This window comes from Protobothrops mucrosquamatus, unplaced genomic scaffold (assembly GCF_001527695.2).
Source record: "Protobothrops mucrosquamatus isolate PMUCROS unplaced genomic scaffold, P.Mucros_1.0 scaffold1928, whole genome shotgun sequence".
Lineage (NCBI taxonomy): Eukaryota > Metazoa > Chordata > Lepidosauria > Squamata > Viperidae > Protobothrops > Protobothrops mucrosquamatus.
The window spans coordinates 175,366-192,916 of NW_015388049.1; the positions used below are offsets into that span (position 1 = coordinate 175,366).

Consider the following 17,551-nt stretch of genomic DNA (forward strand, 5'->3'; position numbering starts at 1 on the left):
TTAAGACCTGGTTATTTCAGCAGGCAGGACTGGCCTAGGGGTATTTTAAAGGGGTTTTAAATTAAATTTTTAGTAGAAGCGGCCAAATTTAAATAGTTATTTTTAATCTTTTTAAATTTTGTATTGTATTATATCACTGTTTTAAACTGGCTGTAAGCCGCCCTGAGTCCTCCGGGAGAAGGGCGGGGTATAAATTTAAAAAAATTAAAATTAAAATTAAATTAAATTAAATTAAATTAAATTAAATTAAATTAAATTAAATTAAATTAAATTAAATTAAATTAAATTAAATTAAATTAAATTAAAAAATTAAAATTAAATTAAATTAAATTAAAGTTGTATGTTGAGGACTACTTGCATAGTAGCGTATCTTAGCACTGGGACCCTCTGTGAATGTCTTTGCCTTCAAAATACCAGGGAGGCACGACTACAATTTTCATCAATTCTTATTTATTTATTTGCTTGATTTTTTTTTTTTTAAATCTAGAAATCCCACCTCCAGCCAAAAGGGTGGAGAAAAAGATAATTAAAGTTGTTTAACGAAGCTGCAGTGCTTTCCTGTTCCTCGTTTCCCCCATTTTAGCAAATTTCACCATCCAGCGTTCTCCCTTGATCCAATTTCTGGAGCAAAACTGGTTCTTGGCTCTGAGCGGTAAGGCACTGTTGCTCCGGTGTTATTCTGGAATGTTTAAAAACAAGCAGAAATCGCAAGAGATGCTTTAAGTTGGGTGGACTTCAATTTCAAAAGAGCCAGTTTGGTCTAATTAATAGCTAGAAAGCAGGAGATTGTGAGTTCTAGTCCCGCCTTAGGCATGAAAGATATCTGGGTGACTTTGGGCCAATCACTAGGAGCTGATGAGTTCTAGTCCCGCCTTAGGCATCAAAGCTGGCTGGATGACTTTGGGCCAATCACCAGGAGACGGTGAGTTCCAGTCCTGCCTTAGGCATGAAAGTCACTGGGTGATTTTGAGCCAATTCCTAGGCTCAAAAAGGTGAGTTCCAGTCCCACCTTAGGCATGGAAACTGGCTGGGTGACTTTGGGCCAGTTATTTTCTCTCTGTCCAGCTCACCTCACACGTTATGGGGAAAACAGGAGGAAGCTGTGTTGGACACGTTCGCTGCTTTAGAGTTATTCATAAAAATAATCAAAGCGGGATACAAATAAAATATATTAAATAAACAACTCCCTATAACTCTTGGAATTCTCCAGCCAGCATAGGGATTCTGGGAGTTGAAGTCCAAGTTGTCAAGCTTGAGAAACCTGGGTGGTCTCTAGCACCTGCCCCGTGGTACCAGACTGGCTGAGTGGGCGGGACTGCCCAGAGTCAACCAATGAGCTTCTGTGGCTGAGAGGAGGACTCGAACCTGGACCCCAGGCCAACACCTTCCCCCCCACTGAGCCCCATCAGCACGGTCAATGCTTGCAAGAAACTCACCTCCCTTCCACTTCGTCTATAGTATCGGGAAGGGGCACGTTGAGGGTCTCGGGCAGGAAGATGGCGGCAATGCCAGAGAGGATGGGGGCCGTGCCGTAGATGAGCGACGGTAGATAGGAACAGTATTCGCCCGTCATTTTGATCATGGGTGCCACAATGCCACCCACACGGGCCAGGGTGCTTCCGAGCCCCATCCCTGTTTGTCTGCAACAGTAAGAAATCGCTTTTGGAGGACACAAACGATGAAACAAAACAAAACAAAAAAAAAAGAATGCTTGCATTTCACACCTACATGCATTTGTGGGAACGTTCGATCTTTGGCCATTTGGATCACGCAATAGCAAGATGTCAAAGTGTAGGTGGGGAAAAAAAACCCATTATGAAAACTTGAAAACCTGACACAGGTTCAAGAGCCTCTGAGATGTTGGGGCGACGTACCTGATCACCGTGGGGTACAGTTCTCCGGTGTACAGGTAGAGGCAGTTGAAAGAAGATGCGAGACACCCTTTACCGAGCACTGCCAAAAATGTTCTCAGGGTCCGTAAATCTTCAATAAGGGATGAAGAAGAGCAGAGGAGAAAAAGAAAAAAAACCCAGGAGATGAAAACAGGAATGTTAGGACACTCCATGCTAAAACAAATTCTATATTTATTGTCAAAACGCATGGGATCCTTTCCTTCCCTTGGCAGGTAGGAGCCACAATAAATCTTTAGGGCAGGGGTGTCCAACCTTGGCAACTTTAAGACTTGTGGACTTCAACTCCCAGAATTCCCCAGCCAGCCATGTTTTCAGACGGGTGGACTTCAACTCCCAGAATTCATGACTGGCTGGGGAATTCTGGGAGTTGAAGTCCACAGGTCTTAAAGTTGTCCAAGTTGGATAAGCTGTTTCAGGGTGAGCTTCAACCTAAATTTAACAAAATTTCCCGCTGGTTGAAACGGTGCCTTTCTTTATTTTAACTTTTGCTAATGCCACCCATGCAAAATGCAAAAGGGGGCGGATCTTTGCTTGCTGCCGCCATCTTGATTTATAAGTGCCGTTTTATACCTTTGGATGGTCACTAAATGAACAAGGCAAGGGCTACCTGTACATAACCTGCTTTACAACTGCATTGCTCGGTCACGGGAAATCTGGTCCTGCTTGCCGTCGTAACCCAAGGACTATCCGTATTCTTTGTCTCCTGAGCGGGCGGCATTCAGATCAGATTAATTCTGGCCACGGGGGGGGGGCTAACCATGGCTTCCTGTGTCACCTGCAGGATTTCAGATGGTTCACCTGAGGGCACCAAGATATTGACCAGAATTGCCAGCCCGGCCAAGATGACGGACGAAGCTTGTGTGGTCCTCCTTCCGATGTAACTCATGCCGATGGCCGACCCCAGCTTGGCAGGGATGTCGATGGTACCGAAGGCCACCTGGATCAGGTAGATGCTGAAGCCAAAATGTTGAAGGTCCATCGCCAGGCCGTAGTAAGCGAAACTGGTTGCAAACCTGAAACCGGGGAATTCATTTGGTCCACGGGTCTGCCTGAGCCTTTGAAACTCGCAGAGGTCGGCACTCGAGTTTCTAGTCCTCACTGTGGCTCCGAGAACAAGGCCTTTAGGGAAGGAAGGAAGGAAGGAAGGAAGGAAGGGGTGCCCATCGCAACATACCACACGCTGGAAATGCAGCAGGAGATCCGGCGCACCGTCGGGGTCCGGGCCAAGGAGGCGAGGGTGTAAGACGACTGGGCCAAAGTCATTTCCTTCTGCATGCTGGATTTCAAGACCTGACACGCAACCACAAAGACGACAAATCAGTGTCACAAGCAGCGATTCTCTTTTTTGAGGTTTTTTTTTTTGGGTTACGGTCCCATTTGGCCCAACGGAGCTGACTTTGGGTTTCCTTCGAAGGAGCAGCTCCTGCTATCCCCTCCCACAGGGATCTGGGCTCTGAAACCAGATCCCCAGGAGAAATTCAGCTGAGATTCTCAAACGACATCTGTAGATCACACCGAAAGTGAGAAAGAGGAATCGGCTGGCTTTCAAAACCAAGTGATCAACTCAGCAAATGGGCAACTCAGACTAAACTAAGAGTGTCCAACCTTGCCAACTTTAAGACGGGTGGACTTCAACTCCCAGAATCCTGGGAGTTGAAGTCCACCCTTCTTAAAGCATCCTGGCTGGGGGATTATGGCAGTTTAAGTCTGTCCAGCTTAAAGCATGCTGGCTGGGGGATTCTGGGAATTGAAGCCCACCCCTCTTAAATCGTCCTGGCTGGGGAATCCTGGGAGTTGAAGTTCAAAGGCTTAAAATTGCCAAAGTTGGTCACCCCTGGACTAAACAGTCCCAAACCGGTTTCTTTCAAACCAAAGATCAGAAACACCCCCCTCCCCCCCGTTTTTAAAGAGACAGTTCCAACCATCCAATCAAAACTGACGACTCCCGCAAGATAAACCCCCACGCACACTAACCTACTTTCTTTGATCGAGCATCAATACCTCGGTGTTGAGTTTCTCTCCTTCGTCTTTCTTCCCGTTCAGCTGAGCCACCTTCTTCAGCACATCGACCGCCCGCTCCACTTTGCCGGACAGCACCAGCCACCGGGCCGATTCTGCAAACCACCTTGTGCCAAAAAAAAACACCAAACCCCATCCGGTGACTTCGGAGAGTCTAGCGGCTTCTTGCACCAGGAACAGATTACAGGTAGTCTTCCACTTACAACCGTTTGTTTAGTGGACTGTTTGAAGTTGCAACGGCCCTGAAAAAAAATGACTTACGGCCGTTTTTCACACTTAGGACCATTGCAACATCCCCATGGGCACAGGATCCGAATTGAGACACTTGGCAACTGGTTCATATAGACCAAGGGTAGGCAACCTCGGCTCTCTTATGACTCGTGGACTTCAGCTCCCAGAATTCCTGAGCCAGCATAGCTCAGGTTGCAAACCTCTCCCTTTCCCCTCAGCACGGCTGGCTCAGGGATTCTGGGAGTTGAAGTCTACGAGTCATAAAAGAGCCAAGGTTGCCTATCCCTGAATTATATACGATGTTTGCGTTGTCCCGGGATCACGCAATCCCCTTTTGCGACCTCCTGACAAGCAAATTCAATGGGGAAACCAGATTCACTTAACAACTGTGTTTCTAACTTAACGACCGCAGTGATTCACTTAACAACTGTGGCCAGAAAGGTTGCACAATGGGGCACTAAACTCCACTGATAACTGTCTTGCTTTTCCAGGGAAACGCTGGGCTCACTTGTGGTGATAAGTCAAGGACTGCCAGTAACCACATCGCTTAACGACAGCAATGTTGGCAGTCCCCATTGCCATTGTTAAGAGAGGATTGTGGGTCATTGTTTATGTATTTACGACAGGGTCACGTGATCCCTTTTTGCGATCTTCAGACAAGCAAACTCAGTGGGGGAAGCCAGATTCACTTAACAACCGGGTTACTAACTTAACCACTTTAGCGACCCGCTTCATAATAAAGGTTTTAGGAATGGCCTCCCCAAAGATGCTACCTGCTCACCACGAGTAGATGAAGAAGGCGAAGAACGGCATGGAGGCCGTGAATTGCAGCTGGCGCCAGTCGGGAAGCGCATAAGCCAGGCCAGGCAGGATGATTTGCCCAAAGGTGGCAGAATACCCCACCAGCGTGCCAGCGATGGTTCGGATGTTGGTGGGCACCCACTCCAGGACTAAGGCAAGAAAGGAGGAAAACAGGGATGTTAACGTTTGTTAAGTTTTTAGGTCACTTTTTCTAGAGCTTGGCAGCTTTACAAAGGGAGGGGGGGACTTCGACTCCCAGAATTCCTCAGTCAGCCAGCATGCTTCTGGGAGTTGAGGTCCATGCAGCCTGGTGAAGGAATTCTGGGAGTTGAAGTCCACCCATCTTAAAGCATGCTGGCAATTGTAGTAGTTGAACCCGATTCATCTTAAACATGTTGGCTGGGGAATTCTGGGAGTTGAAGTCCTCCCATCTTAAAGAATGCTGGCTGGGGGATTCTGGGAGCTGAAGTCCATCCCTCTTAAAGCATGCTGTCTGGGGGATTCTGGGAGCTGAAGTCCATCCCTCTTAAAGCATGCTGTCTGGGGGATTCTGGGAGTTGAAGTCCTCCCATCTTAAAGAATGCTGGCTGGGGAATTCTGGGAGCTGAAGTCCATCCCTCTTAAAGAATGCTGGCTGGGGGATTCTGGGAGCTGAAGCCCACCCATCTTAAAGCATGCCGGCTGGGGAATTCTGGGGGTTGGAAATCCACCCTTTTTGAAGTCACCAAGCTTGGGAAACACTGCTTTTACTCATCGCAACTGATTTTCAAATCGGTTGCCATCTTACTTCCCCCCCATGCTCCTCTGCTCCAACATTAAACCGCCTTTTCCCCATTCAGACAGTAGCAAGCCATCATGCTTTCCTCCACATCACGAACAAAATCTTTCTTTAATTATTCCTGAGTAATGCAAAGTGGCCAGGGAGAGTTCAACGGCTCCCCATAGTGTCCTTCCCCCCCCCCACAACAGCTGGCAATCTGAGATGCAACATGTTCTGTTGCATCGTTTGCCTCCTTGTGCCCGAGGGAGTGCAGTGTCCTGCGCCCCCCCCCCAATTATCCCTGCATTCTCTGTGGATCACGTGACCCCTCCTTCCCAGTGGGCCTTAATCAAATTAAGCCTCAGGTATGGCAAACCGCAGAGATAAATATTTGGACAGGTCTAGAGCACGCTGGGGACAAAACATTGCGCAGGGGATCAGGAATGCACAAAAGTGTAATTCTGCAAAACAAACCTCGGGCACCCCCTCGACACGAGCTATTTGCTCCCAACAGCAGTCTGCCAGTCCCAAATCCAACCGGTGCAGCTCTTTGAAACCGCCGCGTTTCTACTCTGGGTGAGAAACGCTACCCTGTCAGTTCTGAGAATCGGGAACCAGCTGAATGGCGTAGAAAGTGTGCTTAGACTTGCACTGAATTATCATTTTGCTCACCTTGGGGGATTCTTATTACCTTACACAAAAGAGGAGGAGGACTTAGGGGCGGTGTTGCTCAACCATGGCAACTTTAAGGCCTGTGGACTCCAATTCCCAGAATTCCCCAGGCTGCAGGCTTTTAAGATGGGTGGACTTCAACTGCCAGAATTCCCCAGTCAGCATGCTTTTAAGGCATGGGGACTTCATTTCCCAGAATCCCCCAGCCAGCTTGCTTTAAGATGTGTGGACTTCAACTCCCAGAATTCCCTCGCCAACAAGTTTTGAGATGTGCGGACTTCAACTCCCAGCATGGCTGGCTAGGGAATTCTGGGAATTGGAGTCCACCCACTTTAGAAGTGACTGAGAAACTCTAGTTTAGAGAACTGCCTGCAAAGTCTGGAGACGTCTAAAAGTGGCCTTTAAATCTCTGAAATCCTGTAAATATCTTGTTTTTCCCATCCTCCCCCCACCTGCTTTTTCCCCAGGACCCCCTTCTTCCCACCTTACCTAAAGACATGCAGTTGAGGACAATGCCGGAGAGCGCCATGCCAACCAGGAACCGGAAGGCACAGTAGGCCGCGAAATTGGGGGCAAAAGCCGTGCACACCCCCGAGACCGCCAGCTGGAGGTAGGACCAAGTCAAGATTGCTTTGCGGCCGAACCTGCGGCACAGAATTCTGTGTCAATCCCTGGGCACAATTTCTCCTTTCTTGAGAAGGTTGCAGTCATAAGTCTATCGATATTTTTAAAAAAGTTTTTAAGAACAGGCTGGACGGCCACTTGTCTGAAATGGTCTAGGCAGGGCTTCCTGCCTGAGCAGGGGGTTGGACAAGATGACCTCTAAAGTCCCTTCCAACTTTATTATTATTATTATTATTGATCATCGCACAGCCAGCCAGATGTTCAGACTGGATTTGGCATTTTTGTCTACCTATCGAGTCCTTCCCAAGGACCTGGGATAGGCAGATGTGGATGTTTGATGGTATTACAGATATCGTTGCAGGATGGAAGCGGTTCCTAGTAAGGCTGCCTTTTGCAATTGACTCATGGCGAATTTGTCAATGCCGATGATGGTGTCCAAGTGGTGCTCCAGTTGTTTTGGGATTGCACCCAAGGCGCCTATTACTATTGGTCCTACCCTTGCTTGCCTTTGCCACAGTCTTTCTATTTCTATTTGTAGGTCTTTGTATTTTGTGATCTTCTCCAGTTCTTTCTCGTCTATTCTGCTGTCTCCAGGCACTGCCACATCCATTATCCAGACTTTTGTGTCTTTCTTATTATTATTCATAGTCCTTGACTTGAGCGACCGTTCGAGGCTACGATGGCACTGAAAAAAGTGGCTGAGGATCAGTCCTCGCTCTTACGACCGTGGTGGCATTCCCCACAGTCTCGTGATCAAAATTCGGGCACTTGGCAACGGGCACGTATTTATGAGGGTTGCAGTGACCCAGAGTAACACTCTTGTGACACTCCCAGCCAGCTTCCAACAAGCAGCGTCAACGGGGGAAGGCAGATTCGCTTAACAACTTAAGTGATTTGCTTAACAACCGTGGCAGAAACGGTCATATTGGGCACTATTTACTTAACAGCCATCTTTATTACCCGTGGAAATTCTGGTTCTAATTGTGGGCGTCAGTCGAGGTCTGCCTGTACAGTGTTCATCTTCTTCCGTTTGTTCCATTGAGGACTATGAGGACTAGTTTCTTATTTAGAACCTGGAAGATAGGCTTCTCTTTTTCTTTCTCTTTCTCTTTCCCCTTCATCTCTTTCCCTGTCTTTCTGTTTCTCTCTTTTTTTTTTTTCTTCTTCTCCTTCCCCTTCCCTTTCTTTCTGTTTGTTTCTCATTTTCTTTCTTTTCCCCTTTCTCTTCCCTTTCTTTCTGTTTTTGTTTCTCATTTTATTTCTCTTTCTTTTTCCTTCTCCTTCCCTTTCTTTCTGTTTGTTTCTCATTTTCTTTCTCTTTCTTTTCCCCTTTCTCTTCCCTTTCTTTCTGTTTTTGTTTCTCATTTTTTTTCTTCTTCTTCTCCTTCTCCTGCCCTTTTTTTCTGTTTGTTTCTCATTTTCTTTCTCTTTCTTTTTCTCCCACTCCTTCCCCTTCCCCTTCCCCTTCCCTTTCTGTTTCTCTTTCTCTTTCTCCTTCTCTTTCCCTTTCCTTTCTCTTACTCCTTCTCTCTCTTTTTTGAGAGGCCACAATTATTCCCCTGGGGAGGCAGGGGAAGAGGACCGAGGCCAAGAGAGTGACTTCCACAAACCTAGAAAGGCAGTGTTGGTGGCAGAAGTGGGATATGAATCCATCACAGTTGCATCCCCCAGTTTCCAGCTATCTTTGCCAGAAAGCACGGCTCGGCTTGTAAACACCCACCTGTCTGCTAGGCTCCCCAATATAAGAGCGCCAGCAAGAACGCCTCCCATGTAAATGGACTGGGCCATCTGTCTCCGGGTCTTCCGGTTGCAAACAAGGTCCCACTGGTGGAAGGAAAAACAGGAGGGAAGAGAGAGGGAGAGGTGTGTTTCATTTCCTGAGTCCCGTTCACACAACACAGCAGACCCAGAGTTAAAACTAGGTGAGACCTGGCTCAAAAACAGGAACTGTGAGAGGGACCTTGGAGTCCTGGTGGACGATCACTTGACCATGAGCCAGCCGTGTGCAGCAGCAGCAGCCAAAAAGGCTAATACAATCCTGGGTTGTATAAACAGAGGCATAGAATCAAGATCATGCGAAGTACTAGTACCACTTTACAAAGCTCTAGTAAGACCACACCTGGAATACTGCAGCCAATTTTGATCACCATACTATAAAAAAGATGTTGAGAGTTTGGAAAAAGTTCAGAGAAGAGTAGCTAAGATGATCCAAGGCCTGGAGACTAAAACGTATGAAGAACGGCTGCGGGACTTGGGTTTGGCCAGTTCAAAGAAAAGAAGAAATAGGGGAGACATGATAACAGTGTTCCAGTATTTGAGGGGCTGCCACAAAGAAGAGGGGCTCACATTATTCTCCAAAGCACCAGAAGGCAGGAGAAGAAACAACAGATGGAAACTAATCAAGGAGAGAAGCAACCTGGAATTAAGGAGAAACTTCCTGACAGTGAGGACAATTAACCAGTGGAACCACTTGCCACCAAAAGTTGTGGGTGCTCCATCCCTGGAGGTTTTTAAGAAGAGACTGGACAATCACCTGTCTGAGATGATATAGGTTCTCCTGGTTGGACTAGAAGACCTCCAAGGTCCCTTCCAGGTCCATTCTATTCTATTCTAAAATCCCCCTTTAGCCACTGAATCTCTCTTGGGGTGTCTTGAGGCCGAACCCTCCCTCTCCGCCCAGCCTCCCTTGCAGGGTTGCTGTTCCAGGGAAAAAATGGAAGGAGGCAGCACTTGAACGTCTGAGCTCAAGGCAGGGTGTAAATTCTAGCCCAGGGATCTCCAAACTTGGTGACTTTTTTAAGATTTGTGGACTGGGAGTTGAAGTCCACAAAGTCTTAAAAGTCGCCAGGTTTGGAGAGCCCCGATCGACTAGGTCAGTAAAATCAAGGTGCCCTCAGGGGCATTAACTGTATGTATGAATGACTGATTGTCTTCGAATTGCAGGCCGCCCAGATTCACCGTGGAAAGAGAGACGGGCAGCACCGTGACATTTCATAAATAAATCCCCAAGAACTGCTGGTGTTTTGCAACAGGTTGCGTGTAATCCAAAGTCAAAAAAACAACAGGGAAAAACAGCTACAAGAAAGATAGACTTATTTAAACAGTGGGAAGTGTGTGTCTGTGTCTGTGTGTGTGTGTGTGTGGGGGACAGCATAGATAGGAAGGTAGGCTCTGAAATTTTCATTTAGGTACATCTTTCAGCTGTGTCTTATATACGGGAGAACTTTACCCTATAGGGATCAGGTTCCACTCAGTGATATTCCGGGATAATGTTAGAAATAGCCTCAAAGGTCTGTTTGCCTCAGGAAACATGGTGTGTGTGTGTGTGTGTGTGTGTGTGTGTGTGTATGAGAGAGAGAGAGGGAGGGGGAGAGAGAGAGAGAGAGACTTTTGTTGCAGCATAACTGTGGAATTAAAGAGAGGGAAATCTCAGAATAACAGAGTTAGAAGGGACCTTGGAGGTCATCTAGTCCAACCCCCCGCTCAAGCAGGAAAACCTATACCATCTCAGACAAGTGTGTGTGTGTGTGTGTGTGTATGAGAGAGAGAGAGAGAGACTTTTGTTGCAGCATAAGTGGAATTAAAGAGAGGGAAATCTCAGAATAACAGAGTTAGAAGGGACCTTGGAGGTCATTTAGTCCAACCCCCCTGCTCAAGCAGGAGAACCTATACCATCTCAGACAAGTGTGTCTGTGTGTGTGTGTATGAGAGAGAGAGAGAGAGACTTTTGTTGCAGCATAACTGTGGAATTAAAGAGAGGGAAATCTCAGAATAACAGAGTTAGAAGGGACCATGGAGGTCATCTAGTCCAACCCCTTGCTCGAGCAGGAAACCCCCACATCATTCCAGACAAATGGCTGCCCAATCTCTTCTTAAAAACCTCCAGTGTTAGAACACCCACAACTTCTGGAGGCAAGCTAATCCAGAGCTGAATAATTTAATCCAGGGCTGAATCTGAACCGTCTCTGGATTAACTGCAGGATCTCTTCTCTTCTCTTCCTCCTTCGCTTGACTTTCTAACTTTATTCCTTGCACCCTAGTTTAGGATGTTAGGCGACCCCTTCTCCCGTCTCATTTAGCACCGAGACCGAACACCGATTGAAAAATAGAGAGGGTTTTTTTTTTTGTAATTGTTCCAACTGACCAGAAAGAGAACGGCAAAATAGATGGGGTAACACCGCTGCTCCCCTTCTAAACAATTGGAACAATTTAAAAAAAATAAAACAATTGAATAACCCCCCCTTATTCTTAATATGAATAAATAAATCACATATACACCCCAAGATAATTTGGGCTGGAGGTTTTCAAGAAGAGACTGGACAGCCCAGAATGGTCTGGGGCCTCTTGCTTGAGCAGGGGGTTGGACTAGAAGACCTCCAAGGTCCCTTCCAACTCTTGTGACTCTGTATTCTGTACTCTTAGCATAGAGGGGGGGAAAGGGGGGAATTCTGCAGAATCTTGATTTTTGCCATCCTAGTCTTAACATACTTTACAAATGTTGATTTTTTTTCTCTTTCTGCCCCCCCTTCTCCCCCCAAAATTGAGGTCGTCTCCACCTGTGGAGGCTTTCTTTTTGGGCATGGGAGCGCGGGATCTTTTGGAGACCCCTTCAAATCTGTTAAGTCCTGAAGAAGGTTCAAAAAGCAGATTTATTGCTGAGGATGCAGCCTGTCCCCTTCCAAGATTGAGAACAAGATTTGAGTTGCTCACCGGGATCTGTAGCATGGCTGATATCTTAACCCTTTGGAGCCTGGCTTTTTCACAGAATCCCGGGTTCTAAATTGGGCTTCTGACAGAATCCGGATCCGATCGCCATTCCCCATCACCACCATCACCCCCTCTGCCCCCTCACCTCCATGATGATAGTGTTGGTGAAGATGCTTCGGTCGTAAACCCATCCGTCCAGGCACGGTTCGGTCGCCAGGCCTGTGCCGTTGCCCCCAACGTCGGCGCTGGCGTTCAGCGGAGGCCACTCGGTGGCCACAAAGCGGAGGCATTTTTCGGGTTGCCCACTGGCATCTTTGGGGACCCCCCAGACATCTTCCCCACCGGTTGACATTTGAGTCCAGTTGATATGGGCATATGTGCCGTTGGGCGCTAGCCTGATCCGGCAGTGGTGATCGGGTATCCCGGCTGAAAAATTCTGGAGCAGATTATGGCTGGCTGTTAATAAAATCGGGGTCACCAACAGAGCGATCTGGAGGATCTGGAAGCGGCCCATGCCTCCAATCTGGTCCAGAAGCTCAGCAAACGTCATGGCGGAGAAGGAGCCCCTCGCAAAGGCAAAAAAACGAGGATTTCCAGTTAGGAATTCATCGGCGTTTCCAGGTCAGATTCTCTGGAAATCATGCCAGCTCCGTCCAGCCTTTCTCTGGCACTAGAGAAAAAGGAAAAGAAAAAAGAAAAAAACTTTCCTTTTCTGACTTCAGGCTCAGCATCTTGAAAAAGTTATTCCCCCGGCCCGCTTGGCGGCCAGTGAAAACATCGCTGGAGGGGGACCACGAGGGTGGAAGGAATTAAAAACACGGAGGAGGCCGTGGTGGTGGCAACCTCTGGGGGTTGCAAAATCCGGGCACCCCCAGACGAGGCGGTCGTTTTTTTCCTCCCTCTTGCTAGGAGCACCAAAAACCATCTGTGTGGGGTTTTTTTTTTTGAGGATGCTTCGGTGTGAACTGTGATCGTGGGGATGCTTGCAAAAGATTGCGCAGGGGCCCCGTTTCTCTCCTGGGGTGGGATTACGCCAGACCTAATTTGCCGGGATCAAGGTCCTAAGGCTTTTGGAAGGATTAGCTGGAGAGGCGAAGGCAGAGCAGAAAATACAGCCATTCATGAAAATGGGAGCAGAATGCAATGGGCAGGGGTGGGGTGGGGGGGCTATTAGGCAGGAGGGGGTGGGAGAGCAGAAAGAAAAACTGGCAAGGCTGCCTTGGCTAAGAGATTTTTCTGGGGCTTGTCCTAAGTTCACACACTCCAAGCAGTTGTCAAGAACGAAAAAAAAGGAATGAAAGGCAGAGACAACTCTATTCATTAAGTTATTTCTCCCACTCCATGGAAGAGAGGGGGCTTTAAAAACTGCAAAAAAAAAATAAAATTGGCTGGGTCCAGGGATGGAGTCCTGGGGAGGGGATGCCTCCCCAGAAAGGAAATGGGGATTTTCCAAATTAGATTTTGATGCTTCGATGTTACAGCCGTTTTGTTGTGTTTTTTTTTTGTTTTTAAGCTGGCTCTTCATTTCTTGCTCAAACTTGTTTCTGAAGCTGGTGAACAATTAACGAGTTGTGTGGACAGACAGTCCCGGGTTATCCTGGTTAAACAATTTCCTAAGAAGACATCAGCGGTTTTTTCCAAGCTTATCTGCCTCCGGTAGAGGCTACAAAGATAATATGCAATATTCTATTTTTTTTTCCTTCTTCTTTTTCTTGGAGAAGAGATAGGCTGGATTTCACAGCCGTTGGATCGACTCTCCAAGCCAGGAAGTTTTCTGAATCAAATTGGCAAGGCATGGGCAGTCCTTGAATTGAAGGCAGTTCAATAGAGCCAGTTTGGGGTTTTTTTTTGTATGTGCAACACAGACACTCAGTTTAAAAATCCGAATCTAACCAGATGGCAAAGAGAAACTAGCAATTAAAATCAGATTTTCTCTCATTTGCAGCGCCTAAACGGGCTGTCTTGAGAACTAAAGTCAGACAAAAGAGAACAAAGTCGTCTTAGTTCTCCTAGAAATTTCCTGGCAGATACAACAATTAACCGGTGGGACTCCTTGCCTCCAGAAGTTGTGGCTGCTCTATCACTGGAGGTTTTAAAGAAGAGACTGGATAGCCATTTGTCTGGAATGGCATAACAGGGTCTTCTGCTCAAGCAGGGGGCTCGACTGGATGACCTCCAAGGTCCCTTCCAAACTCTGTCGTTCTGTTAAAATAATTTCTTTGGATCTTTGTCAAAATTTTTAGCTGCATCAGCCGAAGAATAAAACGTCAAGGAGGTTTCATTCTTGGAAAAAATATTCACTTTTTACCATCTTCCCTGGATATAGCCCTCCCTTCTGCTCCATTTTCTCGTGGGCGCCTATTCCAAAATGTAACCAAGTTAATTGCTAAACCCAGTCACATTTTTGGTAGGTTTCAGTAGCCTACAACTATACAAACTGGGACTAAAGCATTGTTTTCCAAACGTGGCAATTTTAAGCTGTGTGGACTTCAACTCCCAGAATTCCCCAGCCAGCCATTGACTTTGCTTGTTGGAGGCCAGCTGGGATGGTCGCAAATGAGGATCGCATGATCCCCCGGGATGCTGCAACGGTCATAAATACATTTAGGTGGCCAAGTGCTTGACTTTTGATCATGTGACTCTGGAGAGGCTGCGAGTCATAAGTATGAGGACCAGTTGGACGGAAGTCTCTTTTTTTAGTGTCGTTATAACTTCAAACAGTTGTGTAACGAAGGATTACAGGTCAAGGACTATCTGTACACGTCAATCCAGTAAAACTGGAGGTTGCATAGTTGACTGGTGCTATGTAAACGCCGTCATCTCAAGATGTTGTAAGAAACAAACGATCGCTTTAAGCGAAATACAGTAGTTGCCTGTTCTTTGGGCATTGTGTACTATGGAGTCTAATCACTTGGGTATTTTTAAATCAAAGTACTTTCTCATTTCAATGTTTAATTTGGATTGCTAGGCGCCATTTGCCAGTTAAGTATAATTATGCCACCAATTTATTTATTTATTTATTTTATTTAATTTAATTTATATGCCGCCCTTCTCCCGACGGGACTCAGGGCGGCGCACAACATATTTAAAACAAAACATAAATACATTCCCCCCCCGATAAAACCGAATTAGATCAAATTTTAAAGTTGTGTCTCTGTCGAATTGCTAAAAAAATAAACCCCATATAAAATCCTCCCTAGGTCAGGTCCGCTTGCTGGAAAAGCCATGTCTTGAGGGCGCGACAGAAAGCAAGGAGATCCGGAATCATCCGGATCTCGGGGGGTAGTTCGTTCCAGAGGGTAGGGGCACCCACAGAGAAGGCCCTCCCCCTGGGGGTCGCCAGCCGACATTGCTTGGCCGACGGCACCCTGAGGAGGCCCACTCTGTGGGAGCGTACCGGTCTGAGGGAGGGGATCTGCGNTTTTGTTTTTAAGCTGGCTCTTCATTTCTTGCTCAAACTTGTTTCTGAAGCTGGTGAACAATTAACGAGTTGTGTGGACAGACAGTCCCGGGTTATCCTGGTTAAACAATTTCCTAAGAAGACATCAGCGGTTTTTTCCAAGCTTATCTGCCTCCGGTAGAGGCTACAAAGATAATATGCAATATTCTATTTTTTTTTCTCTTCTTTTTCTTGGAGAAGAGATAGGCTGGATTTCACAGCCGTTGGATTGACTCTCCAAGCCAGGAAGTTTTCTGAATCAAATTGGCAAGGCATGGGCAGTCCTTGAATTGAAGGCAGTTCAATAGAGCCAGTTTGGGGGGGTTTTTTTTGTATGTGCAACACAGACACTCAGTTTAAAAGTCCGAATCTAACCAGATGGCAAAGAGAAACTACCAATTAAAATCAGATTTTCTCTCATTTGCAGCGCCTAAACGGGCTGTCTTGAGAACTAAAGTCAGACAAAAGAGAACAAAGTCGTCTTAGTTCACCTAGAAATTTCCTGGCAGATACAACAATTAACCGGTGGAACTCCTTGCCTCCAGAAGTTGTGGCTGCTCTATCCCTGGAGGTTTTAAAGAAGAGACTGGATAGCCATTTGTCTGGAATGGCATAATAGGGTCTTCTGCTCAAGCAGGGGGCTCGACTGGATGACCTCCAAGGTCCCTTCCAAACTCTGTCGTTCTGTTAAAATAATTTCTTTGGATCTTGCTCAAAATTTTTAGCTGCATCAGCCAAAGAATAAAACGTCAAGGGGGTTTCATTCTTGGAAAAAATATTCACTTTTTACCATCTTCCCTGGATATAGCCCTCCCTTCTGCTCCATTTTCTCGTGGGCGCCTATTCCAAAATGTAACCAAGTTAATTGCTAAACCCAGTCACATTTTTGGTAGGTTTCAGTAGCCTACAACTATACCAGGGGTAGGCAACCTTGGCTCTTTTATGACTCGTGGACTTCAACTCCCAGAATTCCTGAGCCAGCCATGCTGGCTCAGGAATTCTGGGAGTTGAAGTCCACGAGTCATAAAAGAGCCAAGGTTGCCTACCCCTGAACTATACAAACTGGGACTAAAGCATTGTTTTCCAAACGTGGCAATTTTAAGCTGTGTGGACTTCAACTCCCAGAATTCCCCAGCCAGCCATTGACTTTGCTTGTCGGAGGCCAGCTGGGATGGTCTCAAATGAGGATCGCATGATCCCCCGGGATGCTGCAACTGTCATAAATACATTTAGGTGGCTAAGTGCTTGACTTTTGATCATGTGACTCTGGAGAGGCTGTGAGTCATAAGTATGAGGACCAGTTGGACGGAAGTCTCTTTTTGTAGTGTCGTTATAACTTCAAACAGTTGTGTAACGAAGGATTACAGGTCAAGGACTATCTGTACACGTCAATCCAGTAAAACTGGAGGTTGCATAGTTGACTGGTGCTATGTAAACGCCGTCATCTCAGGATGTTGTAAGAAACAAACGATCGCTTTAAGCGAAATAGTTGCATTGTGTACTATGGAGTCTAATCACTTGGGTATTTTTAAATCAAAGTACTTTCTCATTTCAATGTTTAATTTGGATTGCTAGGCGCCATTTGCCAGTTAAGTATAATTATGCCACCAATGAAAGCTAGTTTAGTCTAATGGTTAAGACGTCAGGCTACAAACTAGGAGACGGCGAGTTCTAGTCCTGCCTTTCCACGAAAGCCAGCTGGGTGACTTTGGGCCAATCACCAGGAGGAAGTGAGTTCTAGTCCCGCCTTAAGCATGAAAGCCAGCTGGGTGACTTTGGGCCAATCACCAGGAGGCGGTGAGTTCTAGTCCCGCCTTAAGCCTGAAAGCCAGCTGGGTGACTTTGGGCCAATCACCAGGAGGCGGTGAGTTCTAGTCACGCCTTAAGCCTGAAAGCCAGCTGGGTGACTTTGAGCCAATCACCAGTAGGAAGTGAGTTCTAGTCCCGCCTTAAGCATGAAAGCCAGCTGGGTGACTTTGGGCCAATCACCAGTAGGAAGTGAGTTCTAGTCCCTCCTTAAGCATGAAAGCAAGCCCGGTGACTTTGGGCCAGTCCCTTTCTCTTTCAATCCAACCCACCTCACAGGATTGTTTTTTATGGGGAAAACAGGAGAAGGAAAATGTGTTGGATATGTTGGCTGCCTTGAGTTATTTGTCAAAACAACAAAGGCCGGATACAAACAAACAAACAAACTTTTCTTCTTGTCTCCCCAGCAAGGAAGAGGAACTGACTGTTGATACTGAAAACCTGATCAGTTGCAGGCAGATGTTGAAAGAAACCTCTAGGGGTAAGCCTAGATTTCTCACCCTTATTTAAAACATGCCAGTTAGGAGATGCCTCCACTTCCATAGGCTATAAGAAGGCAAGATATATACTGTATATGTT

General features: G+C 46.6%; 1 protein-coding gene across 1 annotated transcript; it reads right to left on the reverse strand.

Moving 5' to 3' along the window:
* Positions 1-1,432: 1,432 nt before the first annotated feature.
* Positions 1,433-12,277, reverse strand: SLC22A20P. Its single transcript, XM_029285599.1, has 9 exons — positions 11,873-12,277; positions 8,741-8,844; positions 6,886-7,040; positions 4,945-5,113; positions 3,915-4,038; positions 3,088-3,203; positions 2,712-2,926; positions 1,875-1,983; positions 1,433-1,640 (listed from the first exon to the last, which is right to left on the reverse strand). The coding sequence occupies exons 1-9, from the start codon at positions 12,275-12,277 to the stop codon at positions 1,433-1,435; spliced, it is 1,605 nt and encodes a 534-aa protein (XP_029141432.1).
* Positions 12,278-17,551: the final 5,274 nt, after the last annotated feature.

What these genes read in the sequence shown, in the direction of transcription:
- SLC22A20P (XM_029285599.1), bottom strand. Translation starts at nt 12,277, where the DNA reads ATGACGTTTGCTGAGCTTCTGGACCAGATTGGAGGCATGGGCCGCTTC. An exon ending in CCTCAACTGCATGTCTTTAG is followed by an intron (nt 5,114 to 6,885) that starts GTAAGGTGGGAA and finishes TTCTTGCCTTAG; the next exon opens with TCCTGGAGTGGGTGCCCACC. An exon ending in CAATATCTTGGTGCCCTCAG is followed by an intron (nt 1,984 to 2,711) that starts GTGAACCATCTG and finishes CCCTTATTGAAG; the next exon opens with ATTTACGGACCCTGAGAACA.